Raw genomic sequence first — 13638 nt, 5'->3', positions numbered from 1 at the left:
GCCCGAGTATTGTGCCTTCTTTTGTCTTAAAGGAGTCACGGGACGCTACAATGAACCTTCTTTTTTGGACTTAGATTTACTATCTGTCCCGAGAATAGTGGTCCATTAAGGCATAGAAGATGCTTCTTCCATAATGCGTTTGAAAAATTGCACATCACCAGGACTAAGCTTTTGCTTCTAAGTAAACGAGAATCCTAAATAGGAAAACATGAGATTTGTTTCGAGTTCTGTGATGGTTCGTTTAGCTCCGCTTTGGTTGCTAGTGCACTCAAGTCTCAGCTGATTGTGCTTCCGTTCGGGTGCTTGGCTTTCAGGTTAAGTCAGTGCCCTCAGCCCTTCTGCATTCCAGCAATTCATTTTTTCTCATTTCCCTATGACTCATTACGACTTCTGGAAAGACTCTGGGCTCCAAGTTTACTGAGGTGACAAGCACACCCTAACACAATGGATGTCTAGCCCGATTTATGTTGGCAAGTGCTGAACCTTAACGTGGCGGTATCTCATCCGCCACTGATAGAGAACCTGGAAACACTCATAATAGAGAGTTTAAAAATGACATCAACCTACGTCAACTACCCCAGTCCTGTATTCTACGGGGATGATATTAGTAACTAAATCAACGCTAGCCGTGAAATATCTGGAATGCTCGTTATGAAGCCGCCTACGGTACCCATATAGGGACGTCAACTAAGTCAACACGCGATACCTTTTTAATTCCATTATTCGGAATACAGCCCATTTAATTACCACCGAACTGCACTGAAGTGCGAACAAGGTGGCATGATGAAGTAGGTACGGATCATCATCATCAACATCACCACCATCATCATTATTATTATTATTACCAACAGCAACAACAACAACGACACTATCTTCACCATCATCAACACTGTCATCGTTGTTGTTGTTGCTGCTGCTGTTATCACAATCATCATCATAAATAACTGGTTTTTGAAAATTGTTCTTTGGGCTGACAATGGGGATACGAAATGACCCTGTTGTAAAGCAGCGTCTAGTCTACACCCGTATGAGGACAGCACATTCCTCCTTCCCCAACACAGTTCCCAAACAGGATGAATTCCCAAATCTAATAGAAATGGAAAGAAGCATCATCGAGGTAGAGACTGGGTATCTCCCCGGTTGCGCGCACATTTGATAACCACTACAAATGGTTCTTAGATGAATCTTTGAAACATCGACTTCGTTGTGATGGCCGGTCCGAGAGGTCGACCTGGGCGAGCGATGGGAACGGCATTCAAATAATACGATCGTACAATGCTTGGGTGTATTGCTTAACTCTGCGTTCGATCTCATGAACACTTATGTCTCCGCCTTTGTACTTCTAGGCGATATGGCCTCCGGGCCGTGCCATTATCCTTGGCTGTTCTATGCGTCATCAATACATTTTCTGCCATGCTACTATGACTTGTTACGACTTCATAATTATTCAATGCCATAAATTGCTAAACTTGATTGAAAGCCGCACACTGACTTGTCACCAATGTGGTGTCTATTAGGCTGTCTGCTGTTGAGTTCTATGCCACCATGCTTCGACCTTACAGAAATTAGCCAGCTAAAGTGGATGTTAGTCGATCGCAAGTGGCCTATGTTCGATCACCTAAATAGTAAATTGTGTCCTAGTCTTCACAATCCTATGTTTATTGCTTAGGTGACACCCTTCATTTCTAATTTCCTTTGACACAGTCCTTAAAAAACCATTCAGCCGGTGGTCATATGAAGGTTAGAAGGTGATATCTAAAGTATCAATAAATCGGCAAATTCTTCGCCATTGGTCGTGGACTAAACATCATAATGTGAGTAAAATTTATATCCTGATAACAAAATTTTCACTAGCAAAGAGGCAGACTAACCCGTGAAGACCACAAATACCTTGCCGAGACCCACTGAAGCTTTTAAGGCAAATCAAAATTTACCAGTTCAGGTCTAATAAGATACTATAGTTTAACACCCATTCCAAGTAGTACAGTTAAAAACACTTGGCAACCGTATTTTTGTCCAAGATTTATTTCTTAAATAATGCAGACCTTACTTAAGTAAGAATTCCTTAGTCTGGAGGCCTCAAGGTGCATTTCCTATCCCGACTTCCAAATTCAAACTTGGGCTTGCGTAACACGCATGGTAGGATTCCTTTATTTTTTGCGAAATTTCTCTCGCTTTTTTATCCAAAAACCCGTCACCACCGAATCGTAGTTCTTTTATGTTGCACCTGTATATTTTTTCATCCTGTAACCACACTTCTAGTATATCCCGTACGTTTGGTATCTTTTCAATTTTGACAGTGTGGCCTACTAATTCAAGTAATTCTGATGAACTTAGAAGGATGATATATAACTACTCTTGAGACCTTCCAGTCGGTAATTACGATAAAGTACGATCCCACACGCTTCATAAGCCCCATATTTAAGCGTGACTTCGTGTGATTTTATCATTAGTACTTCATAATCTTCTCAATCACCACACGAATTAAATTCTCAAATGATTGCTGTCATAACAACGGCTTGATAAAACACTGTTACACAATTCGATTAATTTCTAGGAAAATCGGTACACTATCTGGGCATTAAGTGTAGTCCCGCTTTGTATAATTAGCAATTTAAATTTATGCCATTAGAGTTCCTACCGAATTGTACAGAACAATTTAATACTTGTGGGAATCCCCGTAAAATTTCATATTCGAACTGGATTAAAGTAACTATCCTGTTTGCACAGTTGGCCCTTGCCTGCGTGGTAGTAAATGATTAAAGCAGCATTACAGATTCTGGTTCACCGCGGGGAATATCTCCGAATTTGCCAATTTCATGCCTAAACTCAATCTCTACTCCCTGCCTAACTTAGGTAATGAAGCGTAAATATGATGAACTTCTATTATTTCGAATAAAATCGGACACTCTGAATAAATATTGTAGGTTCGCCGTTTATTTCTTCCTCCTCGGCCTTCACATTATGAGGCTAATTTGATCAATGCATGTTCATTGATAGACATTAAACGGGGAATGGAGGTCAGCGGTATGTCCATTTCGAACTTGAGTCTACTTCCGGGAATTCCGATGACGGCTCTGTTAGGAACGTTGTACTCCCTGACCGCTTCTCACTTAAAAGCTTTGTTCAAACAATGTATACATCGCGCAAAAGCTAAACTTGCTATCACGCTAAACCCGGGCGCACTCCTTTATTCACAACTTCCATACATCACTAGTAGAGTGTCTGTGGAGGCTAAGGGAAAAGCGACAAGAATTACTAATAAAAGAATGCATGCTCACATTTTGGTCTTTAGGACGGATGTTCATTTAAGTGCAGTGAGTTTATTTGCTAAAATGTGTGCTTTTGTTGACAAGCACCTCAGCCCCAGCATTCCATACCTCTATTTTGGCTACTTTTGTGAAAGGCCTCACCTATGACTTCCCAGGCGTTATTCACGAGATTCATTCTGTCCTCACAGAACTTGTCACAATCTCAGAACACCATACGAATAACAAGCGCATAAAAAACCACCAACTTGTGCATTCATTCCCCAGCATGCCCGCCATCCCTCGGTAATCAGTAAGAGACAAACGAGGGAGAATCACAACCGTATTTAGCCCCATAAGCGTTTGAGCATGATTAGGACAAAACCGTCGATTGCAGAGATCCCCTCCGAGGGTAACTACCGGGTGGCAAACCCACCCCGACTTGCAAGTACTTGTCGAATCCACCGCCTTACTGGCCAAAGTAGTGAAGTGAGTTGCTTAAAACTTACTCTCGTAAATATTGACAATGCACTCAATGCCTTAAAATACCTAGAAATGGTGCGAAATTCGAAGTCATTTATAGGCAGGTTCGTAATTTTTGCACACGGATTTACAGTAGACGCGATAAGTAGAAAAATGATCGTGTGTAAAAAAAGGGAAAGTGAGACAAAGGACAGTGGAAATAATGGAGGCTTCCTTATTTGAGGCCGAGTAGATAACTATAGGAGGAGGTAACAGAGAGCAAGGGCGATGTTGAGGAAAACCAGACCGGTGCCCATCCAGAGTGTGGTGGAGAAGATGAGGCGTCGGATCTGCCGCGAACATACGCATGGTGGCAACGCCAGTTCCAGTAGTGACTTAAAGATGCCCTGACCGTCCAGAGCGTAGCAAGGAACCACGTTGAACATTACCAGCGCTCCCGATAAGGAGAAGAGGTACCTGCAAACCCAATTTCATATACCATGCAATAAAGGGAGAAGGTGAAAATCCCATACATCTCACATCATCGTTAACTAAACCTGAGGAGTGGTGTTTTTTAATAAAAAAAAAAACGGGTGAAACCGCAGCAAAAATATTTTTAGAACCCTTTCTTTAGTGACCTAACATTCATTACTGATAAGAAGAGAGGGATGAAAGCAGTTCGTCACGGTAAAGCACTCTACCAGAGATTAATAGGTCATTTTCATCTAACAACTTCCATTGTAGGAACATTGTTTGTTAGGGAATTTTATGAGTTCCACATCAAGACAACTTCAAACTATGAGAAAGGTGTTTCAAAGGTATAGCAATTCTAGGAAAAGAAAAAGGCGAATCAGAGAAGTATATCGTTCACCACTATTTAACCTGTGATGTATTCGTCTGACGGAAACATCGTCGCGTTTCATCTCTAAAAAATAAGACTTAATGAACACCTAACCTAAAATATCGTATGTGCTTTAGGCACAACTTTTACTGTAAAGGAGTCTTGATTTCGAAGAATTATAGTACATCAATCTCAAAAGAGTGATGAATGCTGTAACTTGGGTTTTACGTCGAAATGGACCTCTGTGCGAAGTCAGATTCCCAAAACAGCATGCAATGCCTCATCCATTACCTACTGATTCATAGAAGAAATTGAGAATACTTAATCGAAGGACAAACCAACTAACTCATTAAAACCCTCAATTTGACATAGGAGGGCATCAGGTGGGTGCAACACACACAGAGAAACCCCACATACAGATCGGTTTCCACATAATCAAGAAATCCCATATCACCACAGAATACCTTCAATAAAGTACCTTCAAAATACCAATTATTAATTTCACACTTTATCAGTTTAAACACCGATTGAGTTTAAAGTAATAAAACAGATGTAAAATGTTAACAGTCTGGGAATAATAGCACTACCTTTTGAGCATATCCTTTGTGGATTATGATATTCTATTTCCTCGAGACTCGGACGACGAAGCACAAGCAAACAAACTCAATATGAGCAAAAACTGTTGAGATGATAAGCTAGATTTCAGAGGGGTGACGATTTACCTGCAGAAGGTAGCGATGATTTCTGGCAATCGGCAGGGTGTGATTTGAGGCCAGCGGGGGACGTAGTCAGAGATTTCGACGGAGGAGAGGAGCTCTTCCACGGGACCAAAAAAGAGGACGGCGGGCGAGCGCTCGCGGTTGTGCACGATTCGGATAAGACGAGTAGTGTTGTCGGGTTGTGTAGGCACCAGGCAGGCCGCCCACGCGCTTTCACCGACCCCTGCCACACCCATGGGTCCGCCGGCCCCTGCGACCCGGCCACAGTCCGATGGCACACTGCACGCCTCCTTCTCTGTCACTGCCCTTGCAGGCAAACAGGCTTGTCGTGGCCTCTACAAAGCACATCAGTTGCTCTCCCCTCTTCGGTTCAACAGTGAAAAATGGATGACGGCGGAAGGAACCCTGCATGGTTGCTAAAGCTACCTTTCGTGTTTTTAAAAACATCTAAATCGAAACTGAAGGAAGCATCAAGGCTAGAGAAGATGGCATGAGCGTGATTAATAAGGACAATAAGAATCATTTGAAAAATCCACATACACGCGTTTATGCAGTGCTGAGATGGTTGTTGCGATGCCTCAGGTCAATTGCTCGTTTTTTGCCACAATAACAAATGATTTTCATCAGCATTAGCAAACAATGAGAGCAGTTGTTTGTTCTTACATAAAATGAAATTCCCATTCAATTTTCGAATAATTAGTGTGAAAAGACATCGAAGTGAACTGAGGAGCAAACTATTTCCTGGCATGAACGTCTCTTCAATACTAAATAATCTTTCAACAAACTGACTAACTCGAAAAGAGCAACCAAGTTTTGAGACATTCTTTTGGTCGTTAGTTTGGGTTAGTGTACAATCATTTGGTGAGGCAATTTATTTCGTCTTGATGATGATTACCAATTATGAAAAACGAAGGGCAGGAATCAAAGGCACCGATATCGCCACTACCACCGGCAGCATCACTCGGTATGTCATGGGAGGAAGGCTTCATAGGCTACTGCCGGCGCTGTGCCGGTTCAGAGCTACGTATCACGTTTAGTCGCCAAAAGGGCTACTCTCAGATCTGACGGTCCAAATATTGTTTTCAAAATCACTCCGTCTAGTCCTAATTCCGTGCCTTTCATGAAACTCCCCTACTATCAATGGTTAGTATTATTTTGACCATGGTGCTGGAGTTAAAGAGCAGGTGCTTGCCGAAGCTACCAGAAGCGCATTTTTAACCCTTTCAAGTGCATGGAGATTTTCAGTTATTGATGCACGAAAACTGATTCTCTCAAACCATGCGCACGTAAGTGGGTTTTGTTATGAATACGATACATTATTGCATTTACAGTCTACATGCAAACGAAAACACGCGAATGGCTACGGGAGGATATCACACGGAGTGATCGACACTAAATGCCAAATAATTTGACTTACTTATCCAAAGAGATATGAAAATTGTTAGGAAATGCTCTGTCAAAAAATAAAGTGCTGTCAAAAAGTACTCACTTTCACTAGGTTTATCTTCATACCAAATCTAAAAATGGCCTACTGAAGCCAAAAACATTCTTGACAATTCTTCCCTGAATAACGAGCTGTTTCTCATTCAACCTCAATAATGCGCCACTGGTTTGATGATGATGAAGGCAGAAGATGAAGACCGCTAAACTACCTTTGCATTAATTCCACTGGCCATGTAGGTGAAGCAGAGGTGAGTGGAGGCGAGGTGAGAGGGACAGCAATCTTGAGAAGCGAGGCCAGGCAGAGCCGCCTCCTGTCCGTTGACAACGTTCTGTTGTTGATGCTGTGGCTGTTGCAGAGGCTGAAGAGGCACGACGGCAGCGAGGTGTCTAAGCCCCGGCGGGGCTGGCGGTGGATGCTGCCCGATGAAGCTGTTCGACACGCAGTAACCTGTCACTTTGGTGCTTGCCTCCTCCAGGCAACGAAACCATTCTGCTGGAGTGTTCACTGGACACGAATTCACTTGAGTTATCGCATCACCAAGGTGGAGACCCCTGGGGCCGGTGAATACTGAGTTCTGTGGAAAAGGCAAGATTTGGACTGATTGCTATCTAACCTTGGAGTTTAAAAGTGGAATAAATGCCTGTGGGCATCGAATTAATGGATTGTTTACAGTGTTAAATTGTATTTCTTGAACCACCTACGCCTTTTAGAATATTTAAAATGTGAAAAGTATTCTCTTTATAAAAACAAAGAATATAGTGCACCAGAACGAATTTGTGTTGACATCAATATGGGAAAATCTCTTTATGAGTTTCTGAACCCAAATACGTCATGTATTCAAAAATTTTACGATAAGGCACTTGAGCTATACCTTAAGCTGGTGAAGATCAGATCCCCATACTTTAAAGACATGTGACAGACGTTTTGTCATAAAGATATGCCACTATGCTAACTTTTCTTCGGTTTCCTGAATCCAAATTTAAAGATAGCAGCTCCAGAAGCTTTCTTAAGCTAAATATCAAAATAGCAAAGTTTTGCTGGATTTGGATATCGTGTTAATAACCTTTGCCTGGAGAATAACCTTCATGAGCCTGCTTAATGGATAGGATGCACATGCTTTTTATAACCAAATCACGAAAAAAACATCGGATAGTGAAAAGGATATGCCAAAACGGTGAACATATACAACCAAATCAATACCAGAACACAATATAGAGCATGTGAGTGTCCATGAGGGTGACATATCTGCAATCTTGTAATCATTAATTGACTGCTTTTCAGATGAGTGAAAAAAGCAAAAACTATGCTCAAGTATCCAAAGGCTTTGCGACACAATGACCATAATTTTTAAACATTAAACTGTGATCCTGTGATTTATGCCATTGAGTGTGTGTGATCTGAAGGGCAGAACGACCTCACAAATTATCATGGGCAAAAAAATTCAGAGTAACTTGAAGAGTGGAACAATTTCACCAAGACTAAGAATGTGCCCAAAAGTGACTGAATAATGTTCTGATATGCTTTCTATGGGGATTGAGAGAACATGACAGAGTACAAGATTTGCATACAAAGGATGTCTGATCAGTAACGGGAAGGTAAAATGAGCATAAAAGTACAGCTCATTCAGATACACAAAAGGACGACACAAAAAAATAAAAAGAAAGGATAACCATTAGAGGCAAGTAGGAACATAATAAGAGATTGCATGCAGCTTTATGTAAACTAGATATTGGACAAGCGAGCTCCAAAGATTTGAAGGGAGCGACAAAGTGCATTGCAGAGAGGAGGGCACATCAATTCGCGATTCGGTACTCGAGGCATTGCGGAGTTTATCGTACGAATGGTGACAGTGGGAAATATTTCAATATCATTGAAGCAGTGTGGTGAAAACTCAAACCAAAGGATCTGGAGGTTCTCGGAACTGCCTTGGGCAATAGAAATTGGCAAGATCTAGTCAAAGCTATGGAAACGTAATGCAAACTAAACTAGAGTTATGTAGCTTTATTTTATTCTGCTGCAATGAAGAATAGACACCCTAAATAGCACAATGAAGAACATAAAGAAATGGTAAATGAGCACCCAAACTGCAGAGTAAAGCATTCTTTCTTGACTATTTACTCCCCTTTCGTTAAATCGGGACCTTAAAACAAATGAATGCAGGCAAGACAGTTAACTCGGACATTTATGTAGACATAGACACCGCTGTGAATGTCCTCCCGAAAGGGAAGCTCAAATTGTACCTTTCAAACTCCATTTCTCTAAAAAAAAGATATGCAAATAAACCTAAGATACAACAATGAGACAAACGAAGCCTGGTTCGTGTTTTACGTAGGTAATAAACAGGGGTACTTTAAAACGAAAACGGCTAAATCAGGCGTGCCCAACTATTTGGAGTGAATTTAAAACAAAGATCCCCTCTCCTTAATGTGAATAGTGATGGGAAGACCTTTCTAACCGGTGCCTCTTACAAAGTGTGTTGACTACTAAAGGACTATCACGGAGACAGTGGACGACTTATCAAGACAAGTAGAGGAGTAGTAAAAACGTTTAACGGAACTTTCATGTTTGGTCCAAAGTTCACTAGTAGCACCGTTGTCCAAAAAACAGGCTATCTTACCAGGTTAAAACTACCCCAAAAAAAGTGGGGATAAAATGCACTTTAACGTAGATGTAGCCAACTCCAAGTTTATCAACATGAGATTTAAGGAATTCGCGAAATTTGATGCCATTGCAAATGGGAAATTGAGGATTCCACCAAGTCGCTGCGATGCTGTAATTGCTAAGCATATAACAAGTGAAATGCAAAGTGGACTGAAGAAGAAAGGTTGCATTTGAAGTGTAATTACTAACGTGTACTGATACCATCCAATGGCCAAATCATTTACAACTAATCGGCGCGCTAAGCTGACATTATAACCGAAAGACTCACTTTTTGTAAATTGACGATGCCAACGCCCTGGTTCATCACATAGGCTGGACTAAGAATCCAGGGGAGAGCGTAAAAACAAATAATGCTCAAAACGACAATCACGCCATTATGCCAAACGCCAGCCGAATAAATTTTCAACTGTCGTATCGGTGAAAGACTGTTCAAATCAGCGTCACTAATATCCACATAGGCGCCAGGATAAATTCCAATGAGAAAGAAGCCGAACCCATGAATTCTAACACGCTCATGAAGTGCCGCCAGCGCATGACCAGCCTCGTGAAGAACCACACACACAAGGAGCGTCAGCAAATAAAAACCAAGTTGACTCATCGGCAAATTAACTCCAGGCATCTAAAACTAATGTAAAAAAGGGTTTGAATAAACATACCACCGGGGTTATGACCTGCTGTTCTATAGGTTTGCGCATGGTCGTGTTGTAGGCAAGAAAGAACAATATCACGACACTTAAGACCATGAACACTGCTGAAAAAGCAGTGCCAGCAAAAAACCATAGATTCCAAGGAAACCAACGAACTTCACCAATCCGCTCAAATAAAGGGTTTAACTTCTGGGTGAAGAATCTCGCTTGCAAAACCTGTATGGAAATGCCCGAATTCTCGCGAAGTTCTAAGTATTTCTGGCGTGTGTATGGGTGATTCGATAACCCCGCATCGAGGAGGTAAGCAAGTACCCAAAACCCAAAAAAGTATGAGATTGTAGAGCTGGATATCATGGCTACAAATATCGCTAGCACATAACCTTTGTCAATTCATTCCTAAGACCACAGAATAGCAAGCACGACCCACAACAAGGCTAATTCCTAAAAACTAAGGCTTCCGGAGTTCAAAATAGGTAACTTAAACAACAATCTAAATACATTTACGAAATTTTATTCACTTTTTCCGTTTTCTGTTGCAAAGGGCGATTATTTGCTTATAGCTTAAAACCCCGTACCTCTCCTCAGATTCAAATTCAAAGAGTTAGTTTGGGAATTTCGTGCTTTTAGTATTTCCGTTTATTTCACAGTCTACTTTCGGTTTCGGCCCCTGGAGAACGACGATTGGTTAAGTGACAATTTTCTGAAGATGCGGAATTTTAATATGAATAATACTTAATGGGGGATAATTGTTTGCCTCCGCATTAGGGATCCACGTCTCCTCTAAATGGCGGAGTTGGTCCAATCTCCCCGCTTGCCACTCAGAGGATCTGTTCACGCAAATATGTACCATACTGTCTCGTCCACACTAGCCAGACAAAATGGTATAAATCATTAATACCACATCCTTGAGTCAACTTCCTATCGATCCCCTTTAATTAATTAGTAGAACTCCCTTTATGCTGTCGCATACGGCCTCGTACGTGAAAGATCAATTGTGAATTCAGCACGAACTGAGGTGTATTAAGGGGTAGAATTATTCCCATTTAAACAAGTTTAGTGTTATTCATTTACACCCACCGAACGTGGTATATTTTTTTTGAAATTGTTTCCAACCTTAGCACAATTTTAGACTCCGCTCACCTTTGCCATGCAAAGAGACTTCTTTCCTATGAGTTTTTTTGGCACTGTAATTTACTCAAACTTAGTCCCCAATTTCTAAAGTTTGGTGTTTCATGTCCAACTCTTCCTCTCCTAACCATCTTGTTTGCACAGATCTAGTTTTTTGTTTGCGTTCTTCTTGTTCAAGTTTTAGTTTAAATAAACAGCAACAAACATATCTCCCTCCTATACAGATACTTTTGGTTTCCAAAAAGATAATTGTAAATGAGACTAACCTGATTTCAGGTTTCGGTTTCGTCTCAGATGGAAATATATGTTCCCGATCAGTTATCTTTTCCATTGTAATACGATGGTGGTTTGTCCCTCTCTGTTGGTGAGGCGCCACTTTTGTACTTGGAATTAGCCCCCTTATACATCTCTGGGTGGGCTGGTCTTCGGGCCATGCCAATAGCTCAGACACCTTCTTTGTGCTGAATATATATGCTGCCCGAGTATTGTGTCTTCTTGCGTCTTCAGGGAAGTCTCGGGATGCTACACCATAGTTTGGCAAATGCGAATATGTTTTAAAATGTTCCACCAAACGTAAAAGCTAGGAAGGAAGTACCTTTTTTCCTAAAATGCATATGAAGACATTATAATCCCCCATTAAAGGTGTGAAGTATATTTTGAAACCATTAATTCAAAATCGTTAGCATGTTTGGTCCGGGAACTTCAAATACCTATCCATCATTTTTTACTACTGACTACATTTACGGCATTTTTAAAGAGAGAATAAAAGCTGGCGTTGGTGCTGTGGCTCCCCGACACTTGCCTGAAGTTGAAGGGAGACAGGATGCTTAAGTATCATATGTCTTGCCGACGTGGAGAAGGACTGGAGGCTTCCGTCGCGGCCCAGGGGATTTGGCACTAGGTAGCACTACAAAATCGGAGCTTTGAAGTGCCTTTGAAACCAAACCTAAGCGTTAAGCTAATAGCCATAATAGTTTAATGCAAGTGTAACGACAGAAGTTGTCTGTTCTTGTAACTATTATAAATATTTGAAATCTGAACTAGGATTTTAGTTAATCGGTGGACTTTTAAACTATGTAGATATCCCACGTGGTTGGTAAATACTGTATGACCGGTTATCATCGCAATAGTGGGTGCAAGGTGGGTGTTAATTATGAGCAGCTAAAGGAAACAAAGGACAACAATGATTATGTGGCATATCATGCCAAGTTGTCAGGTTGTGTAACATCGGCAACTCTGTACCGCCAACTGGAAAATCTTGACGGAGCTACAAAACTTGCACCATGTATTAATTCTAAAATGATCCCGAAGATCTTCAACAATTCATGTAGAACACCGCCACCTCGTTAATCAGCGACAGTCACATCCTCAATTAGGGTGGATTTTTTATAAGCTGACATATTTAGTATTTCAAACAAAAAATGACCTCCAGAAACAATTTATATGAATAAATAGTAAAAACAGACGGGTGTGACAAAATCCACCGTTGTTTATACATGTTTGTAGCTAGCGGACTGTCATGAGGTAAGGCCGTGCAATGCGATAGATTTGCATCGTAAAGTGTACACTCGTAAAAAATCATGCGTCGTAAGGCGTCAGCACTCTGGCTGCTTACATTGCGATCTGATACCCTTTTGCATTTCTTATAGAAGGCTAAGCCACTTAGCGTAGGTACCAAATTACTAACAATTTGCGAGGGGAATAAATGCGGTGTAGATAACCTCAAGACAGAGGAAAAGGCGGACATTTCGTACGCCACTAAATACTTTGTAATTCAACTAAAATCAACCCTTAAAGCGTCACATTCCTTTGCTACTAAAATATCAAAACACTTTTAGGGGCTTGTCTACGAAAATAGACGGAAATCTACTCTAACTAATCCGCTCTTAGAAAACATTGTGTGATCTATGGGCATTGCCAGTTCCATTTAAAACGACCTTATTACTATCATTTACTTGAGAATTTATTTAATGTTCGTCTTCATTTCCCATGCAATCAGTCCTTTTAGTTCAGAAATCCTAAAGTTGAATAAACAGTAGCTGAAGCATTGTTTTAAGTTTTACTCCCTTGACATAAAAATGGTTACAAATATGCTAGCGGAAGCACTACATTATGGATTTTTAAAATTACCCTGTGTTTTTGGCACAGGGCTTTTATTCTCCATCAGAGGTGTCGCTTTAGCGGACAAAGCTTCCTGTGTACTGCGTGAAGTTGGAGCGCAGCCTACGAAACGCCTAACTCGTTGGCAAGGTCTGTTTGGACAAGCGTCTTACCCGTTCCCATAATAAAAAGTGGTGACTTGGTTATGTCATGCCTGCTCCATCCAACCGGAAAAATATGTCAGTGGCCAACAAATCAGTAAAGTGAATCGCTTCGTTGGCAGTATTAGCAATAACACACGTTAAGTGTCCTTCATGGCAAACAGTGCTGTTTAATGATTTCTAGTAGGAAAAAGTCATAATGTACCAAAACGAGCCCCTCGAAACAC

At 41.1% G+C, this 13638-nt stretch overlaps 1 protein-coding gene across 1 annotated transcript; it reads right to left on the bottom strand. All coding sequences in view use genetic code 11, as the record gives it.

Moving 5' to 3' along the window:
• Nucleotides 1–2079: 2079 nt before the first annotated feature.
• EGR_01021 (Membrane-bound transcription factor site-2 protease) lies at nt 2080–10376 on the bottom strand (the record flags this gene model as incomplete). The annotated part of the gene is made up of 7 exons (XM_024490270.1): nt 2080–2324; nt 2357–2464; nt 3985–4187; nt 5274–5605; nt 6923–7288; nt 9644–9994; nt 10032–10376. 7 exons carry the CDS (start codon nt 10374–10376, stop codon nt 2080–2082), a joined length of 1950 nt encoding a protein of 649 aa, XP_024355089.1.
• Nucleotides 10377–13638: the final 3262 nt, after the last annotated feature.

Source organism: Echinococcus granulosus (genome assembly GCF_000524195.1).
Source record: "Echinococcus granulosus chromosome Unknown EG_S00004, whole genome shotgun sequence".
In the NCBI taxonomy this organism is placed as follows: domain Eukaryota; kingdom Metazoa; phylum Platyhelminthes; class Cestoda; order Cyclophyllidea; family Taeniidae; genus Echinococcus; species Echinococcus granulosus.
This window is presented reverse-complemented; position numbering and strand designations above follow the sequence as displayed.